This window comes from Pseudochaenichthys georgianus, chromosome 18 (assembly GCF_902827115.2).
Source record: "Pseudochaenichthys georgianus chromosome 18, fPseGeo1.2, whole genome shotgun sequence".
In the NCBI taxonomy this organism is placed as follows: Eukaryota; Metazoa; Chordata; class Actinopteri; order Perciformes; family Channichthyidae; genus Pseudochaenichthys; species Pseudochaenichthys georgianus.
The window spans coordinates 9,163,632-9,181,648 of NC_047520.1; the positions used below are offsets into that span (position 1 = coordinate 9,163,632).

At 42.0% G+C, this 18,017-nt stretch overlaps 2 protein-coding genes across 2 annotated transcripts; one reads left to right on the top strand and one right to left on the bottom strand.

Moving 5' to 3' along the window:
- Positions 1-7,569: 7,569 nt before the first annotated feature.
- Positions 7,570-9,409, bottom strand: smim20 (small integral membrane protein 20). The gene is made up of 3 exons (XM_034106462.2): positions 9,227-9,409; positions 8,198-8,254; positions 7,570-7,770 (listed from the first exon to the last, which is right to left on the bottom strand). The coding sequence occupies exons 1-3, from the start codon at positions 9,333-9,335 to the stop codon at positions 7,727-7,729; spliced, it is 210 nt and encodes a 69-aa protein (XP_033962353.1). The 5' UTR covers positions 9,336-9,409; the 3' UTR covers positions 7,570-7,726.
- A 72-nt stretch (positions 9,410-9,481) lies between these two features.
- Positions 9,482-17,746, top strand: man2b2 (mannosidase, alpha, class 2B, member 2). Its single transcript, XM_034106461.1, has 19 exons — positions 9,482-9,695; positions 9,847-9,993; positions 10,190-10,295; positions 10,380-10,552; positions 10,690-10,805; positions 10,956-11,133; positions 11,235-11,433; positions 11,522-11,712; positions 12,212-12,383; positions 12,461-12,597; positions 12,746-13,023; positions 13,576-13,767; positions 15,874-16,117; positions 16,205-16,315; positions 16,556-16,748; positions 16,832-16,978; positions 17,064-17,176; positions 17,263-17,380; positions 17,488-17,746. The coding sequence occupies exons 1-19, from the start codon at positions 9,570-9,572 to the stop codon at positions 17,589-17,591; spliced, it is 3,045 nt and encodes a 1,014-aa protein (XP_033962352.1). The 5' UTR covers positions 9,482-9,569; the 3' UTR covers positions 17,592-17,746.
- Positions 17,747-18,017: the final 271 nt, after the last annotated feature.

Consider the following 18,017-nt stretch of genomic DNA (forward strand, 5'->3'; position numbering starts at 1 on the left):
GGGCAGGAGAGCTGGAGGTACTTTGGTCTGGGACGCTGCCCGGAAAGGATTCCTCCCCGAAACATGTGGTTTGTGCTCTTTCTCTGAATGGAGCTGCACCGGAGGGATGGATGGATGAGGGGAGCGGGGAGAAAGGGAAAAGGGAGACCACAAAGTAAGCTCATAGCCTAAAGGGAGAGATCACTGGAGCTCAGGTGGGATATGGTTCCGCTTTCATGTCAGGGTGGCTTTCTTTTGTGGATGGCATTAAATAACAGAAGTATACCCTTCGGACAGAATATGAGGATGAGGTTTATGCAATTCAATCGTTTTTGCAAATTTCCTACTGACATCAGTGCATATGGGTGCTATTTAATCCTGCGGTTAGGTTTAGGGTTGTGCACACGACATGACCAAGGTTTATTTCTGACCTGCCGTTGCACGTTACAGCCGAGGCGTACAAATGTAGGAAATAATGAAGTTCTTGAGTTGTGGAAAGAAAATCCTTTCCAAGGCTTTAGAGCTTTTCAGAATAATACAATTTCCATCATCTTAACTTTATTTATGAGGCTCTCCTCAGTGGCTTCGATATTCTGAATATCTGAAAAGCAATCAGAGCTGTTTTTGATTCTTTGAGCTCGAGTCTAGGACAAGCCCAATTCACGTCTTAAAGCGTGTAATGGCAAGTCACAAGTGAAGTCATTCTATACAAGTCCAAGTCATCTCTCAAAGTTTGTTATTGCAAGTGTCAAGACAAAAGTTCTAACCAAGAAACAATGTCAAGTCACAGGTCATTTGATACTAAATCAAGTCCAGTATTACAATGGCCAGTTGCAAGTCATGTCCAATTTACATCTCAATTCCTTCAAGAAAAGTTAAATCGAGACAAGTCCATGTAAAGTCACAAGTCAATTGAGACAAGTCCAATTCAGGTCTGTAGTCTTGTATTACCAGGTCTAAAAGCTCAAAATAGCAAATCAGAGCAAGCCCCAATCCATCAAGACTGGATCAAGTCAAGTGATGCATAGCAAAAAGTTGTTTAGTCTCAAGTCTTCTTATGGCAAACTTTAAGGTTGCATGTCCACAAGATCAAGTCCCAAATCTTGCAAAAGTGAAGTCACAGTAAACATTTTTAACCAAGTCATGCGAGAAGTTTGAGTCAAATGTTAAAGGTGTGGTAGGTAATTTTAGAGAAACCGGCTCGAGTGCGCTAGAATTTGAAAATACACAGCCGGGAAACAAATCTGCCACTTCCTTACAGAGCCCCTCCTCCAACACACACGAACGCGCACATGACCAATGAGGGCACGAGATAAGTTTGTGCACAGATTAGTTGTGCTTTTTACAGTACTACGGCTTCCACAGATGACGTTTTGTTATGGATTTTTTGTCAAAGCACTTTGCTATCGGGATGTTAAGAGCATTCCATGGAATATAACAAAAAGTGTATCTCGAGACGATTTCTCAAACTTACCTACCCCACCTTTAAGTCAAGGACAAGTCTATCACCTATCCTGGTTAAATAAAGGTAAAATAAAATAAAAAAATAAAAAAGTCAGCACCAAGTCTTCATAAACAACTTGTTATTCCTGGTGCACGTATTTTACGTTTTAAGTGCTGGCCATTAAAAGGACACAACATTTTGACATTTTCTTTTCAAAGCTGTGTTCATAATTTAGTTTAATCTCCTGCTGTAACTAAATTGTACCTGGTCAAAACTTGAGACATGAAGGTTTTTGCTCTCATGTCCCGAGGGTTCAAGTCAAACAGTCAGGACCAAGTGAAGTCACAAGTGGAACATCTAAATAGGTAGTTGTTCTAAAATACAAGAAAGATTTCCTCATGGATTTTCTTCTTAAGAGTAGTCAAAGAATGTTTTTGACGATGTGAAGAAATGCAATGAACAGATATAATGGATTCCCTGGCTAGGAAGAAACACAGATTACCAGAGTTACTAATCATGTGGACTATCCAGTGTTGTCAAATCTGCTGTAGAGCTCAGAGTGATCCTGGATCTCTGTTCGATTTCAGCCACATCCAGCCTGAATGGAGCTGTAAACCTGTCATTGTTCTGGGTCAGATCCCTGAGGATGTCCTTAAGGCCTGTCGCCGCACACTCCTCCTCCTCCTCCTCCTCCTCCTCCTCCTCCTCCTCCTCCTCCTCCTCCTCCTCCTCCTCCTCCACCTCCTCCGTGGGGAACAGGCCAACAGCAGACAGCCTGTGTTCCGTCAAGGCTTCCAAAATTCCATGACTTTCCCCGAATTCCCGTCCGGAGCCAAGTCATATATTCTGTTGTCATCCACAAGGCCCTAACGATAACCCACGGGGAACACAGCGACGTCGCACTCCAACGTTTACACTAAAACGAAAACACACTCAAAGTATGACTCGTGACCATAGACTGTGCTCTTGACGCACCACAGTGCACGCTAAGCATCCATTAAAACCATCCAGCTGCACCGTAGGATGTAGGTTTGAGTTATTGAATTAATTTGCTCTGCGTGTAATCCACTAATAACAGGATATAGCTGCATGAAAATAGCAGGGTACTGCGAGCATTTTAACCCTGTGAATCACTCAGACCGTTAGTATATTGACTCCAACTAAAACAAGACTGAGTATGTCATATTAGATCATAATACTTCACAGTTTATCAATCTTTACTGCATTTCCTGCTGTATTGTTCACTACAATATCGTTTTTGCCGTCTCGGGTTAAACTGTTTATTTGGATACAGCCCCTCAGACTAAGGGTGAGTTAAGCGGCGTGCCAGGAAATATGAATGAATACTGGCCCACCGAGTATTAAAAGACGCTGTTAAAAAACAGCTTTCCATGGTGTTGTTAATGTAAGCAATGGCTTTGATAGGCCACAGGCTTACTTTCACGAATGAACGTGTCAAGTATGAAGGTGCCTTATAAATCACTCACTCTTTGCTCTGCTCTTTTCTTAGTCTTTTGGAAGAGCAGAATGATTGCTCACAGCTCTGGCCCTATTTGTCAGTAACCTTGCCTAAACCAACAGTCGCAATGCCATTTCAGTGCATAAGAATTTTTTTTAATATTATAATGGACCTGTAAAACAAAAACCAGCAAGGTGATTGACGGTTGATTCGTGCACGAGCTCATACTGTAATGGCATGTGATTAGAGGGGGTGACAATACTACTTCAGTGCGTGCATGCATGGTTTTATAGGACTGTTAATCAAGCAGTCCTGAGTTTAGTGTAATTGTGGTTTCACATTTTGGTTCCATAGAAACAAGAGGAAAAGATGGCCTGCACGATGACATAACAAAGATTTTCCTCCTCATTTGTAAAATACAGAGGAAATAATGACTTTTTTCCAGTCTTAAACTCAGACTAATTGCTTAAACATTTCCTCTACAGATCCATATGTGGACACGAGCCAAGCGACAGGCTTTTGGCAGGCTTCAAGACACATTTGAGAATTTCCTAACTCACTCGGAGGTGTTGCTTAATCACAATTACTGGCTGCCTGAAGAGCCCTGTGTGAAGAAAAGGCCCCATTGAGTTTAGCTGAACAAAGTAGAGACCACTTGGGTGTCCTTTCGCTGCTGATAGGGATGTGGATCAGTGATTTCTGACATAAAAGCCCCCAAAAAGGGCTGTAAATAAAAACATTAAAACTTAAAACAGGCTTAATGATGCCGTCGTTCTACCATTCGTATTTTCCATTAGATTTGCTCTCTTATTTTCACAATGCTAACAATCTACACTAGAATTGCAAGAGGCTCTGTAAAAGCTGAACCTAGCCCTGTTGTCTTTAGAGCTGAATGCTAACGTAAGCATGCTAAAAATGCACAACATGGCTAGGGTTAGCATGTGTAATGTAACCACGTTTTAATAGTTTAGCACATTAGCCGGGTAACTACTGCTAAACAAATATGTCCACAGTACTAGGGGTACTAGGGCTAATGGGAATGTCGATATATTTACAGGTGATTATTAAAAAGCCAACAATAAGGACATTTCGGAGAGAAACATGAGTACCAAATTCCAATGGCAGTCCATCCAATATTATCATTGTCTTACTAGGCTAGGATAGCATGCTAACTTAAAATAGCTACGATAGCTCAGACGCAACTGCATAAATCACAAGACTGGAAAATGACCTTAATTACTAGATTAATGTTTATAATGTGCTTGGTTAATAACAGACTGCAAGAGGCAGAAACCGCATCACGTGTTTTTACATGTGCACTGCTCGGTTGCCAAATATCTATAAGGTCCTGAAGAGTCTAAAATATGCAAGGCAACAATGAGAGCAAACCATCATTGCATCATCTGCCCTTTATCCATCGGCCATCTCTCCACTCAGCTTCTTCTAAAGAACTGACAGACCACAGCAATGCCTTCACGACTGGGCAGCAGAGATGCAACCTAAAACAAACCATAATTATTTGTGGTCCTGCTTCAGGCAAATAAGAACATAATACAAAAGCACACACACGATGTTTGGAGTTCCAGTAAGTTCCACATCCACAGTTTGGTCTCCAGGGGATACTGGGTTCCTCTTAGTTGAACTTCTTCAACTTTTTACTGACACACGTGCACTCCCTCACATGCACTAAATGTAACTCCATCTGGTTCCCGACCTCACCAGGACAGTTTTCCTCGCCTGCCTGCTGAGAGCCTGACCGGAGCCTTTTCTCCTATAGACATTGCTTCAGACTCATACTTTCTGTTTCCACAGCCGTGCGCCTGCTGACCCAAGAATGTGGACAGCACTCCGGTACAATGTTTAACAAGGCTGAGCAGCATGTCAGAGATGGGAAATGTAGACTGTTGCTTGTTTGCTTCAGTGATATACATGCAATGTGGAGTGCATCCATTCTGGTTTTGAGGGATCCACTCTTGGGTCTTAAAGGGACAGTATGGGACTATTGTCTTGCTACAAAACTTCCCCACCCAGTGTTTTGTCTTTTAGTACATGCATGCTTCCTTCTATGCGGTGATACGTTCGTAAGAAGGAAAATGGCTCCTACTTGAAACGGCGTACAACAAAGTATGTGGATTATCTTGATTTCTGGAAAGAGACACGGTCATTTGTTGGAACTTCTAGCTACTTCTCTTTTCGATTTAGAGAGTAGGCAGACTTCCTTACTGTCGATATCTGAAACACTCCGAAACTCCCACAAAAACAATGTTGATTCAGCACTACAGCAAATATTTTCGTATAAAACTCTACATATTTTACATATCAAAGTCTGTTTTTAGGTCTTACTGAATGTGTGAGAAAAGCTGTACAAAGGCTCTTGTGGCTAGAGAGCTGTTTAAAATATGATAAATTGACTTAAGTGACATCACTTGAATCAGAGGCCTTAAGGATGAAGACTTCAAGTTGGAGAATTCATGTAACATTTCTTGCAAATAATGGTGTTTAAAATTGGAACTTGATATTTACTGACACATTTCTATTCCTTATTTTGACAAATGCAGATCTGTAGTTATTTAGCATCATTATAAAAATACGTTTTGTTTTAAGTATTGATGTTGGAGTCCTTTTTAGCTATGGGTTTACTTATCTCTCTCCAAAAACTATATTTTGTCTTTATGCTGTCTTGTATTTCCCTATGATTTACACCATGACATTTATCTTTAAGAGGATAAAGTATTACATAACTTTTGATCCATAAAACTAGGTAATAAAACATCTGCATCAAGGTTATGAGTTACTGCATCGCCCCTTACTTTGATGTTTGCAGCTCACTGAGTGTTGGCACAGAAAACCTCCTTAACGGTAACACTTCAAAATGTCTTTACTTCAAATAGAAATGAATTCCACATTTTCCTGTCTTCAATTACAGGGTGTGTCATAAGGAGGCTGTCCAGAATTCTTCTTCACTTGTTATTTTCAGTTTTATTCTCCACAGTTGACTTGAGAGAGGCGTTCGCCCTGCTCGTATATTACATCCCGCCCCTTTCCCGAAAGCCCTCTGCTGTTACTCCAACCCCGTGGCCTGTCTGTCAACCCTTGTTCCCATGGCAATTAGTTAGAAAACCTGGCCAATTATCTGGGGCTCTCGAACGCACAGCAAACAAGCGACGATGTGCCACCATTATCCACCAAAAAACGCCTCTATAGCTGGGGGAGATTTGTGTGATGGGTTAATAGTAGGATAGTAAAAGTGCTGCAGACAGAGGCAACATTGTTGAGTTCATATAGTTTATAGTGTGCTCTGACCCTATTTAATGTGTTATAGTAAGGGTGTCTATCTACATATCCAGCTGAATGGGACGAGGCCACAAAGAGAGGACAAAGCATTAAAGCCCGTTGCAGTCCCGCTTCTGAAAAGACAGGCGTAAGGAGCGGGTTTGAAACCAAATGTCATGGTGTCACAGTGATTCAAAAAGCTGAGAGCCATGCTGCACAACCTGTTACATACTTTGCCAGGCCAAGCAACAGAGATTGAGTGTCTCTCTATTCTGTGTGTAGGTGACGCGTCCCCTCAAGAATGTGGTTCTCTTCCTCTCGCCGTTCGCTTCAATTTCCCCTCTTACTTCACTCACTGTCGCTTGAGGAATCTGGAAAACACCAGCGGGGAATGAGAGGAATTTCAGCCTTTCGTTTTTTCCCTTAACCACCCCCTCACCCCTTGCTCTCTTTACTTTGGACGCCTCTGCACAGCCGGGCTCTTGAGTTTTCTCTTGTTTCTGAATGCGGCCCAACAATAACAACCTCTCATAAACAATGGGGCTTGTTGATTGGGGGGTTGAGAAGGAGAGTGGCCCTCGGAGTATGTTCTGCTGGCACTAGGCCTCGCGAGCGATACTAAACGTTCAAAAGTACAGGCTGCATCCAAAGATTTTAGGGCAAGTTTTAAAAAAAAAACGCACCATCTCTGAAGGACCATAAACACATGCTTTAGTTCTTTCTTAATCTATCCTTCCTTCAAACAGGACTTTGATGGACCAAACGCTGAAAGGGGTTGCTGGTCAATGTCAGGAAACCACAAAAGTACAGGGGGAAAAAAGTGGAATTCTCTGCTTTTACAGCACCCGTGGACTCGTAAAGGGAGTCTGGATCACATCGGGTAGGATTGTGAACAAGACGACCACGGATCTCTGCCCCGTCTTTTTCAGCCTATGGGAAAAACACAGCTTCAGTCACATGCCAGTTAAACAGCCGAGCAACAGTTATACCCAGTGTCTGTGACATAAATCATAATAGAGTGATGTGTCCTGGAATAACTCCGACTCTTTTATTTCCATTTTGGAAGATGATACCGCACAATACAGGATATTGTCCCTCATGTGTTGAACCACTTGTATATCAACTAAATCAAAATAAAATGTCAAAGGACATTCTTTGGAATAGGATGGCTAAACAAATCACTGTCTTTTGTAATTTTCTAGAGGCCGCATACCAAAGTTAAGCTTTTGGGAATAGAAGTTTTTCCAAAATATCTCAGATGTACAAACAAAATATAACAGTCAAGAGGCTTTTGTTGCAACACACAGGTGTGGAGCTCCCCCTTGTGGACAAAATGATAATTAGCAGAAGTTTATTCTAGTTTTTGGTACATTTGGATAATGAGTCAAATGTGAAAGAAAGTCATATAAATATGTTTCTGTTATAATTCAACTTTATTCATAGGATTTAAGGAGTCACAACAAGAAATAAACACACTCTGGAAATCATTCATTCGCACACCAAGCACTCAACAAACAGGCGTTCTCTGTTCAACATCAGCATCCATGGAATGGGTTAGATGCCACTGGTCGTCATTTCCCTGCAGGCTTGAATGGATCGGACCAAACCTTCATACCTTAAGAGAAAAATTAAACATCTACAGGTTCAGAAAGGCATAATAATAAAATAATAATCATCTAATAATGATAATATTCCAAAAATGTCAACACTTTTAAAATCTGATTTCCAATTACCAAATATATGTTCTCCATACAGTACTAAAAGACTATCAAAATGGTGCTAATATTGTAAATCCCATCTGGAGCTCTCTACAGAACTGCATTGAGATGGTCAACCTTTGTTTGACAGACATATACCTGACAAGTCTCGCAATGTAAAGCAGGTCACTAAAGAAAGTCCAATACTTTCTGACTGATTGTAAAAAAAAAGATTTTTATAAAACAGCACTTTTTTGCGGCATTTCCACATAAACAATATTCATTGAGTATACAAAATATACCTGTTGTGTGGACCAAGTTCATAAATCTACTATGTGCTCTTACCCACGGGTTGAATGTCTGCCTGGTTGACTCCTGCCCGGTTCGTCTTCTGAACATCTCCTAGCAAAAACAGAACGGGACAGTATTGTCAGAAGATTTCGTGGTCAAAATCAATGCCATAAACAAAAAAGCTTCATTGTTCCCTTCTGTCTGCAACACTGTAATACAAGTATAAACTGTTTGTGCTGACTTTCCATCTGTGCTGGCCAAAACTGGATCAAAAATAAAAAGACTGTCCAATAAGATGAGTGGCAGAACAAAGACATTCAATAGAACCACCAACATTTCAGCGAAATACATTTTCCTGGCATCATTCTACTTTGTTCTTTGTTGTGTTTACTGTTTAAGAAAAGTGGAAAGTAACCTCTGGGTGTCCAGTTAGAAAACTCATATTGCATGCTTACAAGTCTGTGGAAAATCCTTTTAACTCTGTCCACATTTAATTTAACAGTAAATGTCAATACTAATATGTTTTGGGAACATAAAACCATTACTTCATTATGTTAAATTAAAAGCAAGAGTGCCATATAGCAGGTTAGCTGACTAGCTGGCTAACTAAATATTTAAAGATGCAAAGGTTTTATTGTCACATGCACAGCTACAGTGTAGTGATGGCAATTATAATGTTAAGTATATATATATAAGTCATAAAACAATACAAAAATAGAGCAAGAAAACACAGTTTAGATCATTAGCAATAAAATAGTCCAAGAAAAGGTTGCAAATTAACAATGTCTAATGTTTAGTCTAACAATAAATAGACTAAAAATAGCATGTTAAATCAAATACCATATTGGAATAAAATACTGCTTATTGTAAAAATAATAAAATGTGAGTTACAAACATGAATAAGTTATGGAGACACTCAGACGTTTAGCAGTCTAAGCTCGTTTATTTGAGTAAAGCAACACGTAGTTTAGCTGTGTTTACAAGGAATATGTACAATGCTTACATGTTTATTGCAACAACACACTTAAGGACACTAGTTAGGTGTCTGGTTTTGTAACCGTATTTTTAGAAAAAGCCACTTACTGTACACATGGTTATGCGCCATTGGGTAGACAAATATCGGGTATAACGCGGCGGCAATTGCTGTTACAAAGCCTCCAAATATCAACGCTATTCTCGCATTTTTTGACATTTTAATCTACCATTTGGTGATCCTCTCACCTCCAAGTGCAAGCAGTGTTTACAATTATTACTTCCGGTGTAAAGGTTACGCAAACCACGCTTTAGGGGAAAAAGCGGCGTGAAGCTCTTTTGGTTCTTCTGGGCTGCCGTCGTCAGAGTCACATGCTGCAGCACAACAATAATAAGGAAGTGTGGGAGACGAACTGTAAAGTTATTTAATTTCTTCTTTCATGGGCTTAAAACGATGAGCTTTTTGTCCATTTTGGTGTTTTTTCTATGCTGCTGTTACTCAGCAGGAGAAAACGAGCCAATTCAAACCTTTGTAATCCCTCACAGTCACATGGATGTTGGCTGGGTTTACACTATTAAGGTAGGTTTCTATCACCATTTTCTCTACAAAAAGGGTTAAACTTGATGTACATCGTGTTGTTTGAATATGCCCCCCTCCAAAAACACTGTTAACCCTTAATGTGGATGATTGTGTGTATTTTGCGCTAAAGATAATGTGTCATTTTCCATAGGAGAGTATGCACGCCTATGCAGGTAATGTGTACACCAGTGTGACTGAGGAGCTGTCAAAAGACAAGGATCGCAGGTTCATCGCTGTGGAGCAGGAGTTCTTTCGACTGTGGTGGGATCATGTGGCCACAGACACTCATAAGAAACAAGTAATGATGGGTTTACACTTTGTTCTGATGTAAAACAATGCAAAATTGTCTCAATATGTGTCTTAAAGGGACTTTCTTGTGTGGAATTTTATAATGTGTGGGGATTTGAATGAGACGGATGACAAAAAGATTGCATCGGGTGCTGACCTTAAAATTCAGAGTAAATGTTTAACCCATCATGCCTTGTGATTTCTAGGTACGACAGCTCGTAAAGGAGGGTCGGCTTGAGTTCATCCTCGGGGGCCAAGTGATGCATGACGAGGCCGTAACCGATCTAGACGACGAGATACTACAAATGACAGGTAGTGCATCACATATCCTGCCCCTGTAAATGTCATCTTGAGAGAAGAGATATGTAGTTGACCTGTTTCTCTGTGGTGCTTCAGAGGGACACGGTTTCCTTTACGAGACGTTCGGGGTGCGTCCTCAGTTTTCCTGGCACGTGGATCCATTTGGAGCCTCTGCGACCACGCCGGTCCTCTTCGCCCTGGCTGGGTTCAACGCCCACCTCATCTCTCGCATCGACTATGACCTAAAAGACACCATGCAGAAAGACAAGGTATTAGTAGATGCATCAGCACAATTACTACTGATGGCAATACTTTTTAAAAAATCACATATTGTACAACATAAGTGGCAGTTTGCACACTTTTACATTGTCAATCAGCATGTTTATTTTTCTATCTTTTGTTACAGAAACTACAGTTTGTATGGAGAGGATCCCCCTCTCTTAAGGAGAAGCAGCAGATCTTCACACACACTATGGACCAGTTTAGCTACTGCACCCCATCCAACCTGCCATTTTCCAACAGGTAGTCCATGTTTATATGATGTATTAATGACAGACAGACGTGCCTTGAACTCTCTACCTACATTTCACCTAATTTATATTTTGATATTTCTAAATTGAGTATTATTAAATGCACAAATTGGAGTTTTTTCACAATTTTCTTACGTCTCAGCTCTGGTTTCTATTGGAACGGAGTCGCCTTGTTCCCCGATCCCCCTAAAAACGGAGTTTACCCCAACATGAGCCTGCCCGTCACCAAGGAAACGATACACGCCTACGCCAAGACAATGGTGGATAACATCAAGCAACGTGCGGCGTGGTTTAGGACGAACCATGTGCTCTGGCCATGGGTGAGAAAGTTGTGAATCTGTGTAATAGCATCAGTTTTTACATGATTAGAATATTTATATAACATAGAACTACAATCTTGAGCTTTATTCTCGTGTTTCAGGGCTGCGACAAACAGTTCTACAACTCATCGGTGCAGTTCAACAACATGGATCCTCTAATGAAGTACATCAACCAGAACAGCAAAGAGTTTGGGGTGACGGTTCAGTACGCCACTCTCAGTGAATACTTCCAAGCCATCCACCAATCAGATGTTGTCTGGGAGCTCCGTGGAAGTGAAGATTTCCTACCATATTCCACTGGTGAGAATCTGTATCCTCACGTTAAAAGACAAAACAAACACATGTTTCTTGTTTAAATATAATGTACCCTGGCTGATTTATTTCCTAGAGCCGCACCAGGCGTGGACGGGGTTTTACGCCTCCAGGAATGTTCTGAAAGGAGTCGCACGACGGGCCAGCTCCCAGCTGCATGCAGCGGAGACTCTGTTCACCCAGTACCGGATCAGCTTCCCTGACGGACCTGTAGCTAAAAACTGGGCTCTGGAGAAACTGAGGGCGCTTCGCTGGGCTGTATCAGAGGTGATGTGTAAAAATACATTTCCCCTTATACAGAAAATAAAGCAAAGTCACGCCGAAATACATGACAGGGTTTCGAAATGTGGTTTGTTATTCGCAATTCTTGAGCCAATTTTAAGGTTTATTTAAAATATCCACTTTGTGTGCTTAGATAATCCCATATTTTATAATCATGTCAAACCAGGTTTATGGTGCGCTTCATTTGCTCACCTGCCAATGCCATCATAGCCCCTCTATTTGCCCTTACTTCAGGGGGAACATGGAGGAAGGGAGTCGGCAAATGTGCATAAAAGTGGCTCAACTAAATAGGAATAATATTTAAAAATATTAACTTGTCCGTAAGGGATTTTCATCGGCACTGGTGATTGTTTAACAGTAAGGACTACAACTCCCAAGATCCTAAGATGCTTCACAACATCGTCAAAGTCTACCTTTTGATATGGATTGGATTGAGAGACCTCCACAACAGAAATGACTTTGAAACTGGCGTGTGTTTCTCTAGGTCCAGCACCACGATGGCATCACTGGCACCGAGTCTCCCAAGGTGGCGGACATGTACATGCAGCATCTGACGCAAGGCATGATGGGAGTGGACGAGCTTCTGGCTGCGCTCTTCCTGCTGCCCCACAGCCTCGAAACACCCGGCATCCTCAGCAGCCGCTACCACAAGAAAGGTGTTGACGTTTGCTAGCTTACATTAGCATGCACTCATATTCAGCTACATGCTAATACTAGCTGTCACTCTCAACAGGTGTTCATCACGCCTTGGAGCAACATGTGATCGTTTACAACCCGTTAGCTTGGAACATCACCACCATCATCAACGTCACCGTAGCCTTCCCTAATGCAGCCGTATTGGATGATGATGGACAACTAGTGCCCGCCCAGGTTAATGTTGTTTCTATTATAATGTTTTAATCATCTCCAAAGAAGAAGTAGGAACCTATTGATGGACTGGGTGAAATGCAGCAGTTACAGGATAATGATAAGCGATGTAATAGTACAGAGAATCCATTCTGCTCTCCGTGGGTTACAGATCCAGAGGTCGGCACAATCCAATGTGACCTACGACCTTTTCATCGTGGTGGATCTCGGAGGCCTTCAGCACAGAAAATACTTGGTTAAATTATCTGAGGAGAAATGCTCCGCGAGGTCCGAGTGTGGCCGGACGTACAAAGCTAAAGGAGTTCAGTTTGAGAGACGCGTCACCCGGGACTCATGGGAAACAGGGAGGAGCCTGCTGCCTGTTCTGAGTGGAAGCTACGAGCTGATGTTTGACCAGGATACTAACCTACTGCACAGCATCACGCATCTGTAAGAGAGCACCACATGCAGAAATACTGACATATTTGCTCTAAAAACAGCGAGTAGTTTACGTATTATTACAGAAAATACATTTGTAATGGATTGTTTTTCAAGCATATGGTTCAAATGCCAGTCAACTGAATACATTTTGAATTTGGACATTTGTGCAAAACAAGCAATTTTAAATGTTAATCTGCGTTTTTAGAATTTGTAATGACCGATATTAACTACTTTCTACAACACAAATAAGGATAATAGTCTGTAAAAAGAAACAAATGTACAGATAATCAGGCGAGGGGAATTATTCAGATAAAAAAAACTCTAAAGTTGTATATTTACAAGAAAAGATATTTACAAGAAAAGATCTGGGATACTACCTGCTGAGTTATAAATAGTATAAAAAAAAAACACGGTCGTAATCTCAGACACTTAGAATGTAAGGATACTTTGCTTAAATTGCAACTATCCTGTCTAAATCCCATTTCTGTGTCTCATACAAATGCTTTCCCCTGGTGCCAGTGTAGCTCTCTGACCTTTTGACCTCTGTGTCTTCCTCGGCAGTCAAGATAAAAGGAGAGTAATGATGACTCAGGATTTCTGGGAGTACCAGGCCAATGGAGACGTGAAAGCCGGGCCCATCTCTGACAGCTACATCTTCAGCGCTAACGGCTCAGCTGTTCGGTCCTACAGGGCGGTGGAGATGGAGATCATCCCCGGGAAGATCGTCACGGAGATCAGGCAGTACTTCTACAGGTAACATCATTAGTGCAGTAAATCCATCCTAATGTGGTATTTCATCTTTTCAGTTAAAGGTCCCCTATTATACTGTGTTTCATCAATACATCACAGGTCTCAGTTCTATACAAACATGTCTCTGAAGTGTCACCAAACAGGTCATTGCAGCATTACCCATAATCCCCTCTGTTTCAGCCCTGTTTCAAAAGTGTCTGTTACTTTAGATGAAGATAAGGAGCCCCTCCCAACGCCCCTCTGAGAGACATTTGGTTACAAAGAACACAATGGAGCTCTAGGAGGAGATTCAGGTGATAAGGTGGGGGGGGGGGGGGGGTTACCTTGGTTGCTGATTGGCTAATGGTTACACAAGCGTTATGACATCATAAAGTGGCCCAAATCTGATCAGCTCATTTTCAGACAGGTTTTTATAGAAATGGATCAAAAAGAGAGAATCTTTGTTCCTGAAACTTTCAGAATCTCTTTACACAGAGGGGACACATGTTGATGTAGAAGAGACATGGAGAAGAGGGGACACATGTTGACGTAGAAGAGACATGAAGAAGAGGGGACACATGTTGATGTAGAAGAGACATGGAGAAGAGAGGACACATGTTGACGTAGAAGAGACATGAAGAAGAGGGGACACATGTTGATGTAGAAGAGACATGGAGAAGAGAGGACACATGTTGATGTAGAAGAGACATGAAGAAGAGGGGACACATGTTGATGTAGAAGAGACATGAAGAAGAGGGGACACATGCTGATGTAGAAGAGACATGGAGAAGAGGGGACACATGCTGATGTAGAAGAGACATGAAGAAGAGGGGACACATGTTGATGTAGAAGAGACATGGAGAAGAGAGGACACATGTTGATGTAGAAGAGACATGAAGAAGAGGGGACACATGTTGATGTAGAAGAGACATGAAGAAGAGGGGACACATGCTGATGTAGAAGAGACATGGAGAAGAGGGGACACATGCTGATGTAGAAGAGACATGGAGAAGAGGGGACACATGTTGATGTAGAAGAGACATGAAGAAGAGGGGACACATGCTGATGTAGAAGAGACATGGAGAAGAGGGGACACATGCTGATGTAGAAGAGACATGGAGAAGAGGGGACACATGTTGATGTAGAAGAGACGTGGAGAAGAGGGGACACATGTTGATGTAGAAGAGACATGGAGAAGAGAGGACACATGTTGATGTAAAAGAGACATGAAGAAGAGGGGACACATGTTGATGTAGAAGAGACATGAAGAAGAGGGGACACATGTTGATGTAGAAGAGACATGGAGAAGAGAGGACACATGTTGATGTAGAAGAGACATGAAGAAGAGGGGACACATGTTGATGTAGAAGAGACATGAAGAAGAGGGGACACATGCTGATGTAGAAGAGACATGGAGAAGAGGGGACACATGCTGATGTAGAAGAGACATGGAGAAGAGGGGACACATGTTGATGTAGAAGAGACGTGGAGAAGAGGGGACACATGTTGATGTAGAAGAGACATGGAGAAGAGAGGACACATGTTGATGTAAAAGAGACATGAAGAAGAGGGGACACATGTTGATGTAGAAGAGACATGAAGAAGAGGGAACACATGTTGATGTAGAAGAGACATGGAGAAGAGGGGACACATGCTGATGTAGAAGAGACATGAAGAAGAGGGGACACATGTTGATGTAGAAGAGACATGAAGAAGAGGGGACACATGTTGATGTAGAAGAGACATGAAGAAGAGGGGACACATGCTGATGTAGAAGAGACATGGAGAAGAGGGGACACATGTTGATGTAGAAGAGACATGAAGAAGAGGGGACACATGCTGATGTAGAAGAGACATGAAGAAGAGGGGACACATGTTGATGTAGAAGAGACATGAAGAAGAGGGGACACATGTTGATGTAGAAGAGACATGAAGAAGAGGGGACACATGTTGATGTAGAAGAGACATGAAGAAGAGGGGACACATGCTGATGTAGAAGAGACATGAAGAAGAGGGGACACATGCTGATGTAGAAGAGACATGGAGAAGAGGGGACACATGTTGATGTAGAAGAGACATGAAGAAGTGTATTTTGCATAATAGGTCCTCTTTAATATATGTAACTTCTAGAGATGAAGGTGATAAAGACTACACTTACTCCATCATAACCCGAGTCCCAGAATGCTTTGGGAGCAGGCTGCAGTGCCACAGGCTGGAGCAGAGGTACTGGGTGGGTCCGCTGCACCTCAACACAGAGGTGGTGCTCAGAACCAGCTCCTCCCTGAAGAACAACCGCACCCTGTACACCGATGATAACGGCTATCAGATGATGAAGAGGACATACAGGGAGTTCATCAACAACACAGTAGCCAGAGTAAGTTCCTGGATGGATCAGGCAATTCTGGCATAATAGGAATACTGGAATCCGTGGCATAATGTGTGTGTAATGTTGATTTTCCAGAATTACTTCCCCATGGTCCGGGCAGCGTACATTGAGGATGAGCTCAGCAGGCTGGTGCTGCTCAGCGACAGAGCTCACGGTGCGTCCAGCCAGGCCAACGGACAACTGGAGGTAAAAGGGAATATATGTTATTTATATTTGGGGTAATACACAAATAACAGGAAGTGAAACATATGGCTGTAAATGAGAGCTTACTAAAGATATTAAAGTAAAACTAAACTGAAATGACATTGCCAGGTTAAACAAAAATGTAAAATATAATAAAAAGGATAACAAAAATATCATGTTTTTAAGTTCTTTGCTTTAATTATCATTGGGGACCTTTAACATCCTGGGTGTTTCCCTCCTCAGGTCATGCTCCATCGGCGTCTTTGGAACAACCTGCCCTGGAACCTGGGCTACAACCTGACCCTGAACGACAGCTCCGTGGTGCGGCCCGCCCTGTGGGTGATGCTGGGCTCCATCAGCACCGCCGCCAGGCTCCAGCAGAGGGAGGCCATCGAGCTGCAGCACCCCCCTGTCATCACGCCCATAGACCAACCCCGTGAGAGCTCAGCTATTTAGGGCTCAAAACCTTTGATTTGTGTGTTTTTTTTAGCACTTATATTGTGTCTCTTGGATCCTCAGAGAAGCCATGGCATGAGAAGAAACCCAGACGACTTTCTCCGGTGCGTTCCGTGGTCCTGCCGCCCAACCTCCACCTGCTCAGCTTCAGTGTCCCCGGGTGGAACTACAGCCCTAATCATGCCGTTCACCTCGGCCACATAAAATCAGGTCAGGTCACATGTTGTTTTTTTTTCCTTTAATTTTTCCCAGGGATTAAATTCTGAAAAGTGTATTTTGTTTTACATAAATCTAGGTAAGGACTTGCACTCAGAGCCGGACTACGATCGAGTCCTGTTGAGGATCATGCATCTCTTTGAGGAGGGAGAAGACCCAGAGCTCTCCAAGCCAGTCACCATAAACTTGAAGGTGCGCCACATATACTCGCAAGTGGAAAGCCTAACATATTTATCATTTAAATATAGAACTTACATGATTTCTTCCCTTTATAACAGGATGTCCTGCAGGGCATAGGGGAAGTAAAAGGGCTGGAGGAGCGTTCTCTCACAGGAACCTGGGACATCACCACGCTGCAGAGGTGGACGTGGAAGACTGAGGATAACTTAGAATCAAGTGAGAAGTCTTTTAACACTGGCATTGAAATATTTAAGATAAACCTATATTTATATGTGGATTTTAAACATGTTTCCCATTCCTTGTTTGTGTTTTCTTTACCTCAGACAGCACCATGTGTCCGAGTGGCGGTGATGGTGCGTTCAATGTGACCATCTCTCCCAAGGAGATCAGGACCTTCTTCGTTCACTTTGCCTCCAAGAACTTTTAGGCTGACCTGTCTTCCGTGAAGATAGCGAATGACAAAGCTTTTAATAGTAATTATACACAGTGTATATAAATGCTTATTTTTGTACATTTTGTTAATTTGTTGACTGATTGATTGATTCCCTGTTGATTGACTCTGAATAAAGTGATTATTTTTTATATTTTCGTTCATTGTACTACTTTCCTACTATAGCCAACCAGCACTACAATAACGTTTGTTGGATAATTGGGATTGTTTTACAAATGACCAATGAGAAATAGATGTGGAACCTAATAGTTCAATAGAGTGAATACACATCTAAAGAAACTATCGAAAATATCTACAGTCAGATGTGCAACAATCTTCAACTCAGGCAGCCTGGATTTGTCCAAAGTAAAAGAAAAATCTGTCTATTAATAACACCTAGGCTATGCTTACTTTATGCAGGAC

Bases quoted from the DNA above. Each gene is read 5' to 3' on its own strand.
- smim20 (XM_034106462.2), bottom strand. From the start codon at position 9,335: ATGTCAAAAAATGCGAGAATAGCGTTGATATTTGGAGGCTTTGTAACA. The intron at 8,255-9,226 runs GTAAGTGGCTTT...TGTTTTTGCTAG, and splicing joins GGCGCATAACCATGTGTACA to GAGATGTTCAGAAGACGAAC. The intron at 7,771-8,197 runs GTAAGAGCACAT...TTTTCTCTTAAG, and splicing joins GGCAGACATTCAACCCGTGG to GTATGAAGGTTTGGTCCGAT.
- man2b2 (XM_034106461.1), top strand. From the start codon at position 9,570: ATGAGCTTTTTGTCCATTTTGGTGTTTTTTCTATGCTGCTGTTACTCA. The intron at 11,434-11,521 runs GTGAGAATCTGT...TTTATTTCCTAG, and splicing joins TTTCCTACCATATTCCACTG to AGCCGCACCAGGCGTGGACG. The intron at 16,749-16,831 runs GTGAGAGCTCAG...TTGGATCCTCAG, and splicing joins CACGCCCATAGACCAACCCC to AGAAGCCATGGCATGAGAAG.